Below are 20,796 nucleotides of genomic sequence, written 5' to 3'. Positions count from 1 at the left end.
TCAGCCAGACTTGAAACAGGCTCAGTGATGCAACAGGGCTATCTATCCATCTTACTTGGAGAGCTGTAACAGAACAGATCAGGTCCTTGGATGGTCTCTGGCTGCTAATTAGATGAGTTCCCTGAGAGTTTCATCTATGCTGCCACAGAACTTGCTTTGAGGCTGTCCCTGTGCTGGGCACCACAGGACCACAGAATGCCAGGCACGTGCTGTGGTGGACCTGGGAAACTCTGAGCTGGGTCTGAACTGGCTACCTCTCTGAAAAAGAGTAAAACTAAATGTTATCCACTAAGGAGCCTTTAAAACAAGGCAGGTACAATGAACCACGTTTGTACACCACAAACTTCTAGACAGCAGAGAAAAAGCATAATGTCACAGCTGAAGAGCCAGCAGCCAGAGGGTTAAATATTTTTATTTTAGTAGTGTAAGGTGGTTTTACAAACAAATGTTTAGATTTTGCAATATACACAAAAGAATCATTACAAACAAAAGCAAAATATCCTCTCAATAATAGGGATTCTATGCAGCCTGAAATAAAATTAAACCTCTGTTTCTCTTTAAAATCCATCTCAGTAAACATTCTTCTCCATCACTGATAAAATGTACATCTATAATCAATGACACAATAACTGGGGGACGGGATGACATCCCTACAAATAAAAAGTAAAAAAAAACAGGGAGGAAAAATTATTATTCTGTTTAGGCTGGCATTTAATTCTAAATATGTCCATCTAAAAAAATTAAATATCTCTTTTTTTAAAACATATTGAAAATTTTGCGTGGCAGTGCAATACAGAAATAGTAAAATTCATCCAAAAAGTGCTATGTACAGCAGCATTGTTAAAGGACCAGAAAGAAGGGACGGTGCAGTTTTCAGGAAGAGACTAGCATGCTGTTTAGACATTTCTGAGTTAAAGTCAGAAGATATTTCCTGTCTATTTTTAGTCATTCCCTTCTCTCTCCTGTCTCATCCCCACAGATGACATTCTGAGACGAGGAACAGTCACAGTTCAGTTGCAGTGTGTGCACGTGTACGTATCTGTGCAGATCTATATTTGATACACACAGATGTGTATATATATATATATTAATACATATAAACAAGCTTGGATTAAAAAAGCATTGCTTTGGAACATAGTGAGAGCTCTTCTTCAAGGAGTTAGACAATACAGGTTTTCACTGAAGTAAACAGGCCCACGATGGAGGATGGACTTTATCTAGCACATTATTAATTCATGAAACAATTACACTGCAGTTTTTTGTATTTCCCAGAGAAGACACCCTCAGAGGCCTCAGACTCATCCAAATATAAATGAGAACAAGGAGTATGATTTTAAATCCAGCCTCTTTTCAGGGATCCACAATTTGTAAGAGGAAAATTTACCTTAGCTGTCATTAACATCACACAGATGTTGACTTACTGTAAGAAGCAATTACTGAAGCCAGTAAAGAGCAGAGGTTTGCACAGAGCAAACTGCAAATGCAAGAAGTGGTCCCACATACAAAAGAGGCCAAATTCAAGGCTGGGCAAAATTTAATTTAAAAAAGAAGGAGGTCAGATCATTAAGACTGTAAAATTACAAGTCTCCAGTTTGACTCGACCGCTCTATTTCCACAGACTGCTGGTAAATCTGACACCCATCCACCCTTCTGGAGTCACACGAGGAGGTGCCCGTGCGAGCAGGGGAAGGAAGCACGAGGCTGGAGGAGGATGTTCTGTGCCTCTAGGAATGTAAACAGGGGCTCAGCTGGTGCTCCCCAGACTACAGCTTCAGCATGAAGAACACCTCCGTGTCGGTGCCACCGTCGGCCTGGCCCTTCGGCTGGCAGGGAAACGCGGCAGGAGAAGCTCCATCTGTGCAAAGTGCTTTTGCCACGCTGCAGGCTCCCTCGGGGTTCCCCCTCTCCTCGATGGGGCTCCCCCCGAGCTGGCCCAGGCTCTGCCGCCGCTGTCTCTCCTGCGCCTGCTTCGCCCTGTTGGCGATGTACCGCACCCTGCTCTGGCTGCGGGAGGAAGACCTGCGGAGGAGCCCCAGGCTCTCCCCCTCCTCCTCGGACTCGGTGGGGTCCAGGCTGATGGGGGAAGTGATGTCATTTTCCTGCTGGAAGGCTGTCAGCTTCCTGAGCTGCTCCGTCAGCTCGTCCTGGGCCTTGGCAGAGGCCCTCAGGCCCGAGGAGCGGCGCTGCTCCCGCATGGAGCGGGTGACGAAGCTCCTGCTGATGCTGCGGTATTTGCTTTCGAAAGTGCACACAATGTCATCAGAGGTAAGGTCTCCAAGGCTCTTGGATTTTGCCTGGTTATTTCCAACCATATCATGTGCTTTGGACTTGTTCGAAGACTGTCTGAGGCTTTCCATGTAGAGCCTGCTCCAGGTGTGCCTTCTAGGAATGGACGAGAAGGCATCCGGAGGGCTCCTGGCAAGGGGACGGGGGCACAGCTCATCTGCTGGCAGCTGGCCCGACCTCAGGTTAGGATTGGATTTGCTCTTGCTCACCATTGGCATCTCGTTGCTGGAGGCTGTGGCAGATCGTGGGCGTATACCCCTTCTTATGGCAAGGGGCTCAAAACTGTCGTGACGGATGCCAAGATCCGGGAGGCTTTTGCGAGCTAGATTGGGCAGAGAGAGATCTATCACAGTGTCATTGGAGGACATGCTGGAAGAGGAAGACATGCTGTCACGATGACTGCTGCAATCTAGCTTGCTCCAGATCCGGTCATTAACAGTGGCATCAAAGTATACTTCTGCTGCTGGAGACAGGCTACTTGGAATTTTCATTAAGGCTGAGGAGTCTGACATCTTCAGTCCTTCACTCTTTGACCTCCTTACTAACACGTAAGAGCTCGTCTGAGAAACAGAAGCAGGTAGAGCCTGTGCAGCCTGGGCTTTCTGGAAAGTATCTGGGGACAAAGCTGTCTGCCTGCTGTTAACCACACTGTTGTGCTGCAGTAGAACAGCTGCTGCACCAAGCTTTTGCCCGTTGGATTCCACGGTGCTTTTCAGGCCTGTTAACACCTGCCCTGGCTGCTCATTTTGCTTTTGGCAGTTTTCAACAGGTTGGCCATCAGTCTTACCTGCTGCCTCGACCAGCCAGGCCTGCTGAGGAGGCACTGCCAGTCCACACTGGTCTGCAGCTGTACTGAGTGCCTGTGTCCGGCCATTTTCTCCTTTGAGACACCCTGCCTCGCTCGTCCTCTCATCTTCTTGGACTACTACACCTGTGTCAGAGGCTCTTGTGACTACCTGCACTTGGTCTTCTGCAGCCAGATTTGTTCTTTGATCTCTAGTGAGAAGAGGTTCTTGAGGCTGGCTGGGTGTGCTGCTTCCTTCTGATCGAGATTCGGTGGAATGATCAGACACAGACCCTTCTTCAGAATCACTGTAAGGAGCAACGGGTAGAGGGAAGAAAAGGCTGGCATGATGGTGGTCATTGGCAACAACAGGCTCTTCAGTGATAGTTTCTAGGCTGCATAAAGAAGTGACTGACCTCTGCATTGAGAAATGGCAGACATCTACTCGGGAGACATGAAAAGACAGGAAAAAGAGAGAAACAAGAAAAAGAGAGATACAGGGTTAATTTGCTATTACCAATGGCAGTTTAGCTGAAGATTCATTCATTATGTGTTATCATTCTGTTTTTAAGGTAGTAGATGCATATATGAATCATAATTTTTAAAATAACTTATGACTTCAAATGCCTGGCTAAAGGCAGCTAAAAGTTCTGCTCATGCAGTTGCAGCTGCCCAAAAGCCCTGTTGCTTTCAGAAGATCTCAGTCCATGCACAGTAGCACCATATCACTTTTCTGATTATCTCCTTCAAACAACCATACCTATCAGTTTCTGGGTGTCCTTTGTGTCCCCTCTCATACACTAACTTTTCTTCCTCCACCATCCAGCACCATTTGAATTGCTCTTTTCCTTCCTCCCAGCACTCAAACACGTCAGTGGATCAGATCAGAACCAGACCAGGTACAATAATCAGAACTCCACTGCCCAGCCCACATACAGGATCCCAACAATCAGTTACTCAGAAGCAGCAGGTTGCAAATGAAGTGATCCATTTGCACACGATGGAATGTAGTCAATGTGCCTTTTAAAAATAAACAAAAACTATAAAACTAACTAACTTTGTTTACCTAAAAAAGTTAGTTATTGCTTTTTCCAGAGACTCTGCAGATGTGTGGGTCACAACCACTGTGCTGACAGTACAAGCCTGAGAATTGCTACAGCCACCAATTCCCTGGAGAAACTGCTCCATCTGCCTGCAGGGCTTATAACCTCTACCCTAAGAGCCAAAGCAACCATGCCAAAAAGACCATTTCTCACATCTCCAAACCACAATGCAAACATGCATTTGAGAAATGGCAAAGCACCACTGAGCCACACAACAATCTAAGATACAGGAGCAGATAATCATAAGGCAGGAAACAAACAAAAACCAGGGCTACAGGCAACACGGTGCTTGGATCAGTGGCACTCGGGAGGCAGTTACCTGTGACTTGCTTGTCCTTTCAGTTCTTAACTAGAGAGAGAGTGTGCATGTAGAATAATAGGACAGAACAGAGGAAAAATCCAGTTAATGTAGGGAAGGCAGGTGCAGATAACAGGATAAATTAGTGCTGAAGGAGGGAAGGGAAACAGACAGAAATATTCACACATTTTTGTAGGATCCTAAGAATTTCTGACCAACCAGAGCACTCAGTGGAATCCATAAAGGGATGGATATTAAGTCCATTACTTTGTCATGGAAGAATCAAAAGCAATTTGTGCTGTTGTTGAGGAAACTCCACGGGCCTGGGGAAGGGAAGCTAACCTCCTCCTCTCCAAAGCCCTCTCCTAACGCTGTGGGAAAAAATCACCCTCATTAGCCAAAATTGCCAAGGAAAGACTGGGCTTTGCTTTCAGCACCACTATTTCCAACCCAGCACAGTGAGAAGCAGCTGACCCAGGGAACCACCTGCTAGTGGCCCAGGTTACATTGGCTAGGAGAGAGTGCTAACAGGGAGAAGTCACCTGTCCATGAGCAAACCCCCACTCCTGACCCCGTGGACTGCCTGGTAGCTGGAGCAGTGCCGGGGGTGTCCCGAGGTCCCCTCCCCACCCAGGCCAGGCCATCACCAGGGCTACAGCCAAAGGCAAAGTGCTGGAATCTGCAATGCTGCTGCCATAAAGGGGACAACTAGAGACTACAGTTTCCTATCTCATCTGCGTGGCACTTCCCACCCCGTGGATCTCACTGGGGGCTGCAGCCACTCGTTCTGGTCTCCTGGGTTTCCTGGCGCAGGGCGGGCGGCGGGGAGGACACGCTGGGAGCACACAGTGCCTGGCACTGCCTCCTCAGCACCCAGGCCAAGGGGCTCCTGCCCTATTTTAAAGGTTTGCTGATTCCATGCTTGAGAAGTCAGATGGATTTAATCAAATTTCAAGCACATCACAATATTTATTTAGTGACTTGGGGGGCTGGTGGGGGAGCTGGCACTGATAATGGGAAATGGTCTCATATGTCACACTCCTCAGAGCTTATGAAAAGCCTAATGCCAATAATTTAGGCACAGAAAGAGTTCTGCTGCTTTGGATTAATTTCCAGTCATGGGAACCAGCAAGCTTCTCCCCTCTCCCTCCTACTGTCCTGGTATTTTCCTAAAAGCTCAAAGCAGACATTGGGAAAAAAAAAAAAAAAGATTACAAAAAGAGAAATGAAGAAAAATTGTAAACAACCAGATTAATCTGATCAGATAAATAGAGTATTTTAAATTTCTGTATGAGGCTTTCATAAAAGCCCACTACAGGTGGGCAGTCAGAATCTGTTTCTAAAATAAGGGATTACATCTTAAGAAGCACCCAAGTCACTTAACTGTTCCTGAAAATGTAACCATCAGTGTCCAAATTCCTTGGACAATTAAGGGGGAAGGGGAGGGATTTGAAGAGAAGCTCCTCTAGTCATAGGCAAGAGCTGTATTTCTTTACTTCCTCTTCACAATTCTATGCAACAGAGAAAACCTTGTCAAAATCTCTTCCTTTCCCTCCCCTCCCACCCAAATCAGGAGGAAAAAAAAAAAAAAAGCCAGTTTCCTTATTAAAATATATACCCTGATTGCCCCAGTTCCCATTTTCCATCTTTGCAAACATCCAGTTCATGAGTAAAGATACAGTCACAACATCCCAGGGACCACACGTGTATTTTTGGCTTGTAACAACTCCAAAATGCTGCAGCTCAAGCAGCCTTCCTTTAAATGGACTCAGATTTGACTGAGCAGTTGGGAAGTGCTGACAGTCCCCCCAGCGTGGCTGATGTCAGGGAACATCAGATCACACTCCTTGCTTCTTTACATTACGCAACTCTGCCCTCAGCTCACAGTCCAATCCCACACACAACATTAAGCATATCCAGAAATGTTTTGCATGCTGGGGATTTATACAGTTAGGACCAGAATTGTCTGCTGTGTTCATAAAACGTGATCTCCTGAATCACCCAGACCAGAGAATTCTGTCCAGTAATCCCTGAACTGACAGCAGTGATTTTGCAAGTTCTTCGAGGCAGGAACTGGTTTTGTTGTTAGCAGAGTGCACTTCAGAGATCATTTCTGATGTGGTTATCCCTCAGTGAAACACAAATACTGGTAATGGAAATATCGTTTCTTAATATGAGTTTCCCATATTCAATCTCTACTTAATGCTCTGGTTTGGATCTTAAAATTTACTTAGTATCATACCACATTCACTAAAAAACCCAAGGAGACAAAAAACCCTGAACAAACAACCCAAACACTCATGGACTATTGACAGTTTTACTACTGCAGATGGTTAGCTACACATTGAAAGGACTAATCTAAACCAGACACATCTAGGAAAAAAAAACAAAACAAAAATATCTATGCAGACTTTTTCTACATCATTGCCAAAAATAAAGAAAAAGAGCTCTTGATAGCAAAACAACATACAGGAGCTTCTAAGACGCTACGTAGAAGCTGAGACAACGATGTGGTCTAAGGTGGAGAAAGGTGAAGAAAATCTGCTCTTACCAGTAAAGAATATAGGGGATTTACTTCGAATTTCCTCCAATTTTTGAACGAACAAGGCGTTCATTTCCCTCTGGAGGGTGCCCACTTGCCTTCGAGAAGTTTCAGAACAGCGCTTGGGGAACTCTGGGCTTCCAAGGCTCTCTAGGCTGCTGGAGTTGGAGGATATAGAGCCATTGCTGGCTGCAACCAAGTTGACAGTGCTTCCATACTTGCCACCTGATTGGCACTGCCACCGCTGCCGGGAATGAGCCTTTATTCCGTGACACTTAGATTCAACATTTTTCTTCCCTGGGGTCACAAAAGGCTGGGTGCTCCTCGTTAGATCATCGGCAGTTCCAGGGCTGCTGCAAGACTGGAAATCTGACTGCTGCCTGGGCTGACCTTTACCACCCCAGGTTCTTAGCTCTACCCTCTCTTCGCCAGTTATACTGCTATACTGATCATGGTGATGGATATCTTTAGCAATAGGCCTGGTAGGATGCTCACTCCACTTGCACTCTAGATCTGGGCTTTCTTTGGAACCGATCATGCATTTCATACAATTGGTGGCCACTCCAATCCTGCCAGAGCTGTTGATGGCACAGCGTGCAAAGACGCTTTGCTTCTCGCTCTGGTGCTCCTGAAGCCGGACCCTGTGAGACCTCTGCAAGGGTTCACTGAAAGCAGCACCCCCTGCAGCACAGGTCTGGCTTTTGGCCTTACGAGAACCATGGGCCTTACCTTTCAACCCCTTGCCATGTACCTCCCCACTGGCACCATCTCGGGGAGCTGGTGACAGAGGGGCACTTTCTGGCTCTTGCTCAAAGCGTGGCTGTGAGGCAGCTTCCACTTCACAGTCTTCACCGGCCCCTTCAGAGCTGTTGTCTTTTGTATCAAAAGCAATTTCAGGAAAGCCCTTCTTGTTCTTCTTCTGGCTTTTGGTGGGAGCACTGGCTGTCCGTCTCAAGATGTGGCTGCTAAAGGAATGTTTGCGATGGAGCTGACCAGCAGCATGACTGTCCAGAGAGGCCTGCTTTGGATTTCTGAGAAACAGGCCTTTTAGACCCAGAGCTTGTTTGGCCTGGAAAATTAACAAACAAAAGAAATCCTTAATAGAAACAGCAAGTCTCTTCTTTGGGCACAGGAACTCCCGTAGAAACCATGGGTTCCCATCCGCACGCTCACACAGAGTCTCACGTAAACATTAGATTTTGAAAAGACAAATTTTTAAAAAGGAAATACTTCAGTGTACAAGGACCTATTCTAAAGCTGAAGAGCTTTTCAGTGTGTGCTAAAAGCCACCAAGCTTGAGCTACTCATAATGCCACACATTCCAGACTTTTTGAGACTGAAGTCAAAGTGTTTCCTTTTCAGCCATTCAGCTTTGGGGGGTTTTGTTGTTTGTTTATGGCTTTTTAAACACAAAGCTCTGTGAGGTATGGGTCACTTTTCCAACACAACAGGTATATTTAAAATAATTCTGTCCCAACAGTTTAATGGCATGGATATACAGCAGAACCTGGTGGAAACCAATTCACTACAGGAACCCAAGGAGAAATGGAGGCTTGAAGGTTTGTTACAAACTTTAGTCTTTTCTTTAAAGAACGTATGCTACTGGAAATGAACATAAATAGTTTTGATAATATGTCCTACCATACAACACTTATCCAAACACACTCATGTATGTTTTCATCACTGAAGAAACACACTATAAACAAGTGAAGTTAGTCAAGGTGACAATACAGAGCTTCATACAGTGCAGTACTTATTTAAGCATTAAACATCCACATTCACCATCATCAATCTCCCACCATCCACAAGTGATTTACATCTCAGTGAAACAGAGTTTCAGCATTCCTGTGAACATTCCAGGTGTACTTGCCAACTTTTAAAGCCACAGGCTGATGCCTGATGAAGAGCATGTTGTGTTTGCTCTGCACATAGAGCCTCACACACACAAATCACTTAAAGCAGGGCAAGAGATATTTCCCTTCTAATCTACTTCTCCTCCTTTGTTGCCTTTAGATCAGACTCTCTTTAGCAGCTGTAGCATAATGAATGAATAAAAATGGAGTACATGAGCCTACAATTGAAATGCCTTCTAAGAAACCCATGAAGAATTTGACCAGCATCCAGGCACTTGCTGTCAGATCAATTTTTACCCTGTGGTGTCATGTGAGGTCACATTTCTGCCGTGCCAAACAATGGCACAGAAATGTCTCATTTTAATTGCAATGGTCTGTCCTTTGTCCCAAAATATTCAAGTGCATGCTCATGCATTTCAGATTTTGCTTTATAGGACTTAACAGATAGATATTAGCTGTACTGTACAGTAAGCCTGGGCTAAAAGCTGCTTTTATTCATAAGGATCCTGCCAACCTGGCACGTTGGATCGACCTTTATCTGTCTGACACAAAGCCCAATGAAAGCATTCAGAATGTTACTTTTATAATTGACTCAAGTTTCATTACCACGTGCCAAGACCCAGTGTGAGGAGGAGATGATTAAAGAGACCTAAAATGGTCTTTAAAAGTATATACAGGATAAAGAAGGCAGGGATTGGTTTCTCCCATACAAGGCAAAGAAAATGTAATTTAAATATTAATAAAAGTTCTCTGAGAGCCAGACTATTGAACAGTCTGCTTGGATCAGTGTGGATAGAAAGCTTCAAAAACAGATTATGCATTTGTCAAGGAGCAAAGGGAAAAAAAAACATTCTGATCCAACAGGGGCAAGCTGGCAAGTACATGAATTTATTGCTATAAAAATCAGACAATATAAATATTTGAAAAAACGCAGAGAAAATGTCATACACACACACACAAGTAACATCCAGTAAAAGTAAAAGCAAAGCACTGATGGAATGGGTGACACGTGGTGCAAGGCCCCAGAGATCATTCTGGCTTATTTGGTGCATCTTTGTTAAACCAGCTACTATTACTTGAATCAGTGGAGTGATTCAAGAACCCAAAGACAAATTTGGTTAACAAAGGGAAAAAAAAAAAAAGTTAAAAACCAAAAGAAGAGCCATTTTGAGGGAGATCCAGAACATGTGCTGTCAGCTTCTAGTCCAGCTTTTACTGGGCTATTTCATTCTTTAAAGCAGAGTTGAAAAGCAGCACAAGAGGCTTTCCCACAATTTAGCAAACAATTCAGTGTTAATGTTCTTTTCCATGTGAAAGAAGTGGTTTATTGTACACTAGAGAAGAGACAGCAGAGGCAGGGACTCAAAGAAGAAAGGGAGAGTACAGAAGGACTTTCATCCTGGATCTGCTTCATACATGGAGGAGTCTCTGGCTGACCAATGACCCAACAGAAGTGACCAAGTCAAATGTTGCAATTCATGTTACATGAGTTGAAGAGCTTCAAAATGCTCAAAAGGAAACATTGATGCTAATGAAGCAACTAGTTAGAGACATGCAGGTGTGTGGTGGTGGTCACTACACCTCCCTGAGACAGGAGGGGGTACCTTCAAGGCGTCTAAAAACGCTCTGCTGCTAAAAGTAGATTTTTTTGACATAGAGAAGCCCACTGAAATCACAAACAGACAGAGTAAAGGCAGAATAACAGTGAGGGAGGATCTCAGAGATATGCACATCAAGAAAAGCACAAGAAATTCTGCAATACGTTAATAGACTAGAGAAGAGACAGAGACAAAGAGAAGCATCTCCAGAAAACAGTGCAATCTAAAAGAGATTTCAGTTAAACGCAAGTTAAGGTGAAAGAAAATTTAAGAATTTGCTTTAGTAATATCAAGTTCTGAAAGGGTAGAATATCTACATTTAGAAAAAAATGACCTTTTTGCCATGACCTGTGTGGTAGCCTTTTATCTGTAATAGGCCCTACAGTCCAAAATTAAACACTGCTCATCTGCTCCGTGCTGCTCAGAGCCACACCACCCGCCCCTATTCCACCTAAATCTTCTAAAGTCTCTTGCTCAACAGAGCTAAATTCAAACAGATTCAAAATGCCATCACAGGAGTTTCAGGCAGGACTCCTCGTCCTGTCAGGATGAAGCTACACGTGCCTCAAGGTTTTCCATTAGACATCAGATTAAAAATCAAGAACTGAACTGAAATGTCTAAAGTGACATTCCTTCCAGAAACAGCCTTTCTTCCTATAAATACAAACCAAAGATTTCCTGGGATTTATCTGTGTTTCATCCCTCAAAAGTGTGGATTAAAAAGTAGCAGTTTAAAAAGCTGTTTTCCTTGTTAAGAATTGTTTTAACTCCTCTTGGGTGAACCCAGACCCGGAGCCTGTTCAATGCCTCCTCCTGCTGTCACCATGCTGATACTGCAGCTGGCTACAGAACGCTCAGCCTGTCACTGCCAGGGGATATAAACGAGTTTTGAGACTCCCAAGGGACTGCAGGATACTCAGCTACCTGAATTTTATTGGAACTAACAGGATAGAAGGAGCTAAACCCAGCACACTGTGAGGAAAGAAGCTATGTCTTCATTCAGCTTGGAGTTATTAATGTGAATTCAGATATAGCTCCCAGACAGTTGTATTTTTCCTGTATGTGATGCAAATACCCTCTTAATAACAGATAAGCAGTGAAAATAAGTCCAACAGCTATTACAGGGATCATCTTTCCTCTACATTTTAAGTGTTATTATGGAAAAACCCCGAAGCAAATAACCCTTAAGAAGACAGTTAAATGTAAAATGTGAAGGCATCAGGCAGAGCCTTTACAGAATCAGCTTTGCAGGCACCAGGCACTCCTGGTTCAGGTGTGTAACCTGTTCAGCAAGGGACACCTACTGTGTTGGACACAAGCAGTTTGATTTCTATCAGTGTGAGGAGCATGCTGCAATGACATGACCTTCCCCTGCGGCTGCCTCGGAAAGGCACTGCCAGGATCCCTCTGGGATCTGCCTCTAGCTCCTGGCTTAGCTGGACCTCAGGCTACCGAGACAGCCACAGAGACGAGGTTTAGTCAAACACACCCCAGCCTGGACCTTCACCCCGTGGGCTCCCCTGAGTGCCACGCAGCCCTGCCCCCCTGCCAGCCTGACCCCCGGGCACTCACCTTACCGCAGATGTCGTTGATAGCCACGTGGACGAAGATGGAGGCCTCCTCTATGCCCTCCAGGTACACGTGGCGGTAACCTGAAACAGAGTGGGCACAGCTGACAATGAGGAAGAGCATCCAGAGACTTTCCTTTCATAATCACCAACAATATTAACCAGTTTTTTCCCAGCTCCTCCACACAACAAGCCTCGAGGCTTGTACATCACGTAGCCACACTCAGTTACCCGAGAGCCACACCACTTACAAACCTATCTGCCGTTTCTTCTTGTCCCTTTTATTTGATAGAAAAGACACATCCTGTTTTTTCTACTGTCCATTATTGCTGCTGTCAATTTGTGACTTGACTCCATTCTTCCTTGGGGACTTAAAGTCCATTGTTAATACTGCAAACACTTCAACCAAGTTCATTATATTGAGACTGGATGTTTGTTTTCTATTGACACTGGATGTTTGCTTTCTGTCTTAAGCACAAACTTTTTTCTTTACTTTGAAATAAAGGAAAAATATACACAGAAGTAGTTTTAATGTGAATGAAAACTGAACCAAAAACAGAAATAGGAAAGTGACAGAAAATGGCATTTAATAACCTGGATCCCCTCACTAGAACAGGCAACTATCTGTTCTATATTAAACTTAGTCTTACAGTAATAAGACTAATCTTTCAAAAACCTGTGTGAAGAAAATGAAGGAAAAAGCAGCATGTTATAACAGGAGTAAAGATTCTATATGATAGTCTTCCAAGCCCACAGTATTTGGCCATCCTGCTTTACAAGCTTAGCCATTTTTTGGAAATCTAGTCCCACAGAGTTAACGTGTCCCTCAGGCTCCAAACTCCCAGTCTCTTGCTCTCACTAGGAATTTTCACAGCAGACACATGCACATTGACCAATGCAGCACTGGCAGCTTCACTCACCACAAAGTGCTAGCCACCTGACTGGGGACTTCACCATTTTGGCTTACCTGGCATCATACTGCTGAAGGCTATTGTCCTCTGCCCGATGAAATCCCGGCCGATGGGGTCGTGGTCCCACACGAGGAACCGCACCAGCGCCACCTCGGGCATGTGCAGGGTGAACACCAGCGTCTCCTCCCACAGGGGGTTAAACCCTGGGAACCAAGGAACAGCCTCTTAGATCCCTCACAACAGCCCAGGAGGAAGAAGAGGAAGAAGGCTGCTACGTAAGGAGCACCTAAACTGCAACGTCATTCTAGTTTTCCTAACGGTTTGATCATGGTTCTTGGAAAATCCAGTACTCCCACTCACTCCACCAGGAGACCCAACAGCACAAGAATTTGCAGGAAACAGAGTTGGATCTTACTTCAGTTTGGTCCTGCTTTCTATTGGCATTTGGACAACCTGGCTTTCCTTTGACCACAGCAAGCTCAACATACACTTCCCTCACACACAATGAGAAGTCAAATGCCTTGTTTCACACCAGGGCCTCCACAACGTTACACTAACTCAGTTGGACAATTCAAGGCTCAAGTCTGATTAACATCAACAATGTTTAATTCAATTTTTCAGTGCTTTGCCAAAATAGGCACAAATTCTATTAATATCTTGATGAAGAAAACTTGCCTGAAAGAAGATGTTTCAGCTATAAACCCCCCCAAAACCCACATAATCTTACCATTATCATCAACTACTCTAGTTTGTTCTTTGAAGCAGTCAACAGGTAAGCCTATAACTTCTACTTCAACAAAAGGATCTATGATCTGGAAAACAGAAGGTAATAAATATCAAGTGACAAAGATGAAATTCAAGCACATGGCCTTTACAACGTGGGCACTGTACATCCTTGTCTTTATTATTAAGAATTTTAAATACTACCTAACTTACTGTAGCTTTCAACAGGGCTTTTATTTCTGAGGGTATGCTTATGAAGTGTAGATACCTGACCTAGCACTGTATTGACAATTGAAAGAGAAACATCAAACCATTGCTGTGATGCTTAGAAGTGAAGAAAACCACCTAAAGGTCTAGGATGCTAATGACCTGGTTTGCCCAAGTTCTAGGTCTCCTGAGAGATAACTGCAGAAGTTAAATCCTCATCTTTAGCCCGGCCAATATGGAAATAAACGTTTCCCAACACACCAGAACAATCATCGATTGTCTCATACCTCTCCTCTGTCTCCCAACATGGAATCACGTGGTTTTGGGAGTTGCTGACCACTGATAATCCTTAGAACCAGCTGTTTCTTCAACTGACCAGGTAGTGGGTCTTCAGAGTTTGGATTAAAGACACCTGTAAGAATGAGAAGACACATAATGTGAAAGAAGTGCAATTTTGGGGATGACTACTTACAGATACCTTCTGGCTCATTTGTTTTAGCATCAGAAATGCATTTTTAAACAAAACATGATAAGGATCCACACCCACTCTTCTCATGCAACAAGCAATACACTTATTTTGCTTGTTTTCCTTACCTTGACACATGCAGTTTGGTTTGAGGACATAGCCACAATTCCCATTGGCACTAAATTTGGCCCGGTTCAGTTGCATCATTCTCCCCTCTGACTGGTAGTTTAGTGCAACTATTTAAAAGAAGAAAAAAAAAAAAAAAAAAAAAAAGAAACCTAAATACATTAAAATAGATTTTCACATTTGAATTCTTGGGTACAAAATCTCAAAGGTTTTATGAAAAAGAATTATCTTATGCAACACCTATCACAGCTTCAGGGAGAAAGGCTCTCCAGAAGACTGAACTCAGAAGTCCTCCTGCATTGGAGAAGTTAATTTATCTCCATTTATCAGACAATCACTTGCACGTAAGACACGTTTGAGGTAATCCATCTAGGTAACAACATAGCAACGAGGAAGACTCAGCTGTCATAAAGCTGGACAAGCAGAGAACTCTTGAGTATTTTAAGGGGTGTTTCAAGAGCTCCTGTTAAAACATCCCTCCTAAAATAAAATAAAAAGACCCCAAGTTTTCTTTCTGCTCACCCAGTTGGCAGCCAGCATTCCAGAAGGGCTGGGGGTTGTAGTTGCTGGAGTCCACACGGTAGGAGGACGGGTAGATGCGGGAGAGCTGGTGCTGGTTGAAGCGCAGATACTGCGCTGGCTTCTGCTGCAGGATCTGGTGGGCTTTTGTTTCACTGAAAGATGAAACCTGCCAGCTGGAAGAGACTGCAAAGAAGAGAGCAGGAGATTAGAGGTAATGTTCTTATTTATGGATTTAGTATCTAGATAAAGCATTCAAAACTACATAGCTCCTTATAACCCTCAGCCATCATCTGAATACACCCCACTCAGAAGGAACAAGGCTTTTCTTATTTACAGCAAAATCACCAAACCTCTTGGAGCAGCTATGGTTGGGAAAAGCTGGATATAATGAATGACCTGGATCTTCATTAAGAAGTTTTTTTAAATTCTCTAATTTTTTTTTATTATTTGCTCAGGAGGAGTATGTTTTCTGGCAAGCAAGTCTCTCTTTCTGACACTTCTAAGTAAAACTTGATTCCTGTCAAAATAAGATGCAGAAAACTTAAAAAGGGGACTGAAATCTAGAAAATTAAAGCTGATAATTCATCAGATTTTACTTAAAAATCTAAACTTTAAGCTTGAATTCTTCTGAACACTCTAAATACTCTGTTATTTCCTAGGAAGAGATGTATAGCAGCTTTTAGACAAGCTAGCAAAGACTACATGTGTACTACTTACTACTGGTAGTAACTTTTTCTCCTTTATGGAAGCTGCCACACAACTCTAGACTCACTTTGGGGATTCTGAATGGCCAGATACTTCAAAATAGTATAACTCTGTGTGTAGCTCTTCTCTTAAAATCTTTTCAGGGCGGGGAAGAAACAAAGAGAAAAGCAGCTTTCAATAAAAAGATATGTAAGAACATAAACCCTTCAATTTCTTTGTATAGCAATTATTTACAGCAGACTTTTAATTTGACCTACTTTCAGTTTCAACATCCTGGATGCCAACAGACTTTGTGTATTTCACCAGGTCAGAGAGTGCCCTGGACAGCTTCACTGTTTTCTTCTGTCGGTTTATCCTAGAAAAGAGAAAACAAATTAATTTTCCACCAATTAAGGGTTAAATTTTATCTTCCTATTTAAAAATAAATCAGGGCAAAGAAATATAAGGTTTTCTTCCACCAAGAATGTTCTCAATAGTTTTACACCACACAGAGGTTCAATGTTAAAGCACAGAAACTGTGGAACCAACGGCACGAAAGCGCACGACAAGTCCTGTTCTCACATGTTAATGGCAGGCATAAGTATTCCCCCACTGAGAGCTGCTCAGGACTCTACACTGCTTTGACCAAAGGGTGGAATGTCTATTCACATATATATTTACTTCGCAAGTCAAGTGCTAACAAAAGAACCTTTCTAAATCCAAAAGAAATAATAGGAATGTAATGCTTTGATCCTCCTCAACTGCTTCAGGTTATCAGTAGCAGCACATCTGCTAACCTCCCAAAGAAAGCTCCAAAGTATCCTACAGAACTGCTTGATCTGATTTCTTACTTTTGAAGCCTGAAGACTAAGCAACCATTCTGCAAAAGATCTTTGATGTCAGGGCTTTTAAAAAGGCAACATCAAAAGAAAAATCAAAATCAGCACCTGAATGTTGATGCAGTTTAATTTTGAAAATTATAAATAATTTAAAAAAAAAACCAAACAGCTGGAGACCTGACACACTGCAAAACCACCTTAATAGATTCACTGGGCCACCAGTCAACTGGCCTGTATGTCAGCAGGATGAAATGCTAAGAGCTCAAAACACATCCAAGGTCCACTGTGTTTTGTTAATTAGTCTGGACGGCATCAAGAGACCATTCTGATGAACTGGGGGTGGACACTGGATCCACCCTTATACCAAATTCCTGTCACCTGCCTGCAGCCTTCAACAAATTGGCTTCTGGACCTGAAGTATATCTATTTAGTGGGTACATTTATGTAGGTACCTTTTTTAGAAACAAAATTGCCAAATGGCTTGTTAACACACCTGCTGTAATGTACAGAGCTCCTGGCTAAATTTCCTTGAGAATCCGAATCATCTTCACCCTCCTCCAGACTTGTTGCCTTTTTCAATTTGCTTCCTTTTTTCTGTGCCACAAGGAAATAAAATCATAATGTCATAACCATCTGATCAACTTAGATTGAGCAGCTGGACAATCCTGCCTTGTTATGCCAGTGTTACTTACAGAAAATGGGGAATGACAGCTTTTGTAACACTCAGTACTGCACAACAATGTGCATGCACACGTGCAGGACTTGCCTCAGGGACAGAGATTTTTCATAAAGGAATCACAAATCCTCAGGTCAAAGGTGCAAATGAATTTTTCTGTTTTCCAGATTAGATCTTGGATACTTGATGTAAATTGAAACTGTAATGCACAATTATAACCAGCCTTTCTATTCAATGACCAGTCTGATAGCAAGCCCATGTCAGACACTGCAGTTACGAGGTTCCTCTCCACCACCCTGTCTGAAGAGAAGAGCTGTCCCAGAACACAATATTTAGTGCAGACCAAGAGGCTCACCTTGCGTTTAGAAAAACTGCCCATCAACGACCTGCTGTGCCTTTTACTGGTGCTGAAGTCTTCCCCAGATTCCACATCATCCTCCAGTTTATTCTAAAGCAACCAAACAGAACGAATAATGCAGCAGACCAAACAGAGTGCTCCAGACAGCACATCTGAACAGCATTAGAAATACTTTGGGAATGGACCCTCCCTGTAGTGCCAACAAAATTGGGCCAGACCAGTGAAGACTTTCATTTAAACACAAGCTGAGAACAAGTCCTTGTATCCCAGCGGTAATTACCACCATTTTTGTCCACAGGAACTTTCAGAGCAGACAGAAATCACACAAATACCTAACACCAATTTTATTTTCATCCAGAAAAAGTTTGAATGCCTTCATACCACATACATTCACTGACACTAGATTGGTTTGTAGCTTAGTATTTGAAAAGCATAGTTTAACAGGACTTACTTCTGCCAATGACACAGCTTTACTAGGATACTCCATGGTAAGACAAAAACCAACACTCTCATAATCCTTAAAAACACATCTATTTCTTTGGTTTTTACTATGACCTTACAGTTCCATTGCTTCCTAGATGAATAAAACACAGACTGTTCTGGTAACTCCCCTGCAAAAGGATACTTGAAGTCTTGGCCTTACAAGAGTAAGTGTCAGATATGTCAAGTGCATCATTAGGTGCAAGTACATACAAAACTCATGCCATACAAAGTTTTGGGAAGCTGATTTTAGTTCTCATCTAGTTTTAATCCCTGATTCATAAGTGTACTCTGTGGGCTGAGCATATTTTTACAAATAAGCATTTGGATAAATTTAAAAGACAAATGTAAATGCACAGAACAGAAGGAACTGGGGGGAAAGAAAGCCCAACTTTCATGTGCACTTTTTATAATGGAAAATGAAATTCTTTCTGTTGAAAAGTCATTTCATGTGTACATTTCATGCTCCAGTTGCTGTGGGAGCGAGAAAAAAAGCTTTGAGTATCTGACAGTGATATTCCCTTGGCAGCATCACCATGAACTGAATGAATTCAGCTACGAGGTCAATAAAACATGATTTATTTGGTAAATTAATAAAAAATAACAAATGGAAATGCTAACCACTTCTTTCTCTGAAGTCACTGGAGAGAGTCACTGGACTCTGGAGAAAGGTGGTTAGCACTTCAGGTTGTATTTTGAAGGGCTGCTATGTTTCATTATTCATCTGCAATAACAGACCATCCCTCTGCACCAAGCGTGAATCACAGAAACAGCTAAACCTAAAATCTCATTACCAGCAAATTAAAAAGAAGCCTCCTCTAAATGGACATAAATGCACTAAGTATTCCTCCTTATAATACAGCTTTTGTATATGCAACATGCAGTATTAATAAGATAACATGCCAAAATAGTACAGGAAATACTACAGAAGAAGTGAACATGTTTTCTTATATATTGAAAGAGCCAAATAAATGGTGGTCAGGGCAGTCATCCAAGAATAGAAAACATAGCTTCAAAATCCCAGTTCCACCAAAGTCTGTCTGGGGACCTGAGCCTGGATCTCCCACACCCCAGGTGAAGGTTTTGGCTCTCTGGTTATTCTTCAGTTGTAATATCCTGGTTATCCTTGACAGGAGACAGGGACCTAATGGCAAATAGACTCTGCAAAATTCCTCCTGTGACTCCACTAACTCGTTTTAAGAGAAGTGCTGAGTGTTCCTTTGTCTCATGAGTACTGTGATAGCTGCACACACCTCAAGTTAACTGAGCTAGCTTCACTGGGGAGTCTCAAAACAGATTTAAAAGCACAAATTTTGGCATCAACCTTCAAAACAACAAACATTATTGTTATGAAATAACAGTAGTCTGTAGCTACAGAGACAAAGGAAACAATAATCAGGTCTTGGGGAAGTAAAGTACAATAAAACATGTTCACCTTCTTACTCTCTGATTTTAGACCAGCCTTTCCTGATGATGGTAGAGTGGTAACTGTGAAATTGTTTGGATCTTCACAGTCACGGATTTTGGATTCTTTTATCAGTGAGTCAAGCTTCTTCTTTGCTATATTCTCCACTCTTTTCCTATTAGTAGAAGCCTACAAACAGAATAGAATCATTAAACTACGTAGTGATGAAAAAAGTCTTAGTAATTCCAGCCAGGATTAATGCAAACCAAAATGTTATATGTAAGAAAAAAAAAATTAAAAATAGGTTCTTCATTTGCATAGTGTCAAGCAGTTACTTGCAGCTTGGTATCAGGCTCAGTGTGAGGTGAGGAAGTGGGGGAAACAAAAATAGAAATCCAGAGTTTTCTTTTTCACCCATGAGGCATCAACTGGCAATCCCAGGTCTTTGAAGAGGTGACAGGTTGTGTTTTCTCAGTAGGCCTCAAGAACTGCCAGTTAAATTTCTCATCAAACAAGACACAATCTTCTGAGCTCTTCAAAATTTGGCTTGGAAAGCAAACCAGATGTAGCAAATCTCAGACTTCAAGCATTAGTAAACCTCAGAGCAAAGTGAACTGTTAGTTCATTAACACACACAGTGTCTAACAAAGACAATGAGGTCAACGCCTACTGAGCCTTCAGTGAGGATCATACACCCAGCCCTAACATGTCACTACCTCATTTTATTATGAATGATGACACTTTTCTTTCTGGCATTGATTTCTGCAGCCATTTAATGGATGAAAAATAAACATTATTTGACATCTCTTTATAAATAGCCCGGGTGTGGGCTTAGTTGAAAAGAATCATGTCACTGAGAGACCTGCTAACACTCCTGCCCTTGGCTTTCACCTCATTTCCTCCCTGTCCAGAAGGGTCATGCCTTCATGCCAGGCCTGATCCTGCACTGGTGCAAAGCCACCTGGACTGAACTGTAGCACTGCTGGCTCTGCAGTACCTTCCACTCCGAAAAGCTGCATCATGCAGCAAGGAAGTGTCAAAAAATATGAAGCATTGAAACATCACAGATCTCAGCTTTAAAAGATGGAAAAGTTATAGGCTAAAAGATAATCACTTAAAAACCAAAACAAATTATTTTCCCCCTTTGGGAGACTTATTCATAAAGAAGTTTCTCTTTTAGTTTTAGATGAAAAGAATCAAATCCATAATACAAAATGAGGAGTTAGCCTGGGGGAGAGAGGACTGAAAATGGAATCACTCTGCAAGGCAATCTAGTTTATGTTATTAAGTGCTTTTGCTGTGTGCTTTATATTGTTTCTGTAAGATGCAATGTCACTCACCAGAGGATTAAAGTGACAAAAAAAAAA

At 42.7% G+C, this 20,796-nt stretch overlaps 1 protein-coding gene across 1 annotated transcript; it reads right to left on the bottom strand.

Annotated features, from left to right (window-relative positions):
* Window positions 1-1,763: 1,763 nt before the first annotated feature.
* PLCH2 (phospholipase C, eta 2) lies at window positions 1,764-19,618 on the bottom strand (the record flags this gene model as incomplete). Its single annotated transcript, XM_008948494.1, has 12 exons — window positions 1,764-3,511; window positions 7,023-8,082; window positions 12,037-12,116; window positions 13,000-13,146; window positions 13,671-13,755; window positions 14,161-14,285; window positions 14,468-14,575; window positions 14,988-15,170; window positions 15,950-16,047; window positions 17,004-17,104; window positions 17,542-17,634; window positions 19,460-19,618. Coding segments are annotated over 12 exons (3,987 nt in total), but the record flags the coding sequence as incomplete, so codon positions are not given.
* Window positions 19,619-20,796: the final 1,178 nt, after the last annotated feature.

Source organism: Merops nubicus, unplaced genomic scaffold (assembly GCF_000691845.1).
Source record: "Merops nubicus isolate BGI_N331 unplaced genomic scaffold, ASM69184v1 scaffold2151, whole genome shotgun sequence".
Taxonomy (NCBI): domain Eukaryota; kingdom Metazoa; phylum Chordata; class Aves; order Coraciiformes; family Meropidae; genus Merops; species Merops nubicus.
The sequence above is the reverse complement of the archived record's forward strand: the minus strand, read 5'-3'. Positions and strand labels throughout refer to the sequence as shown.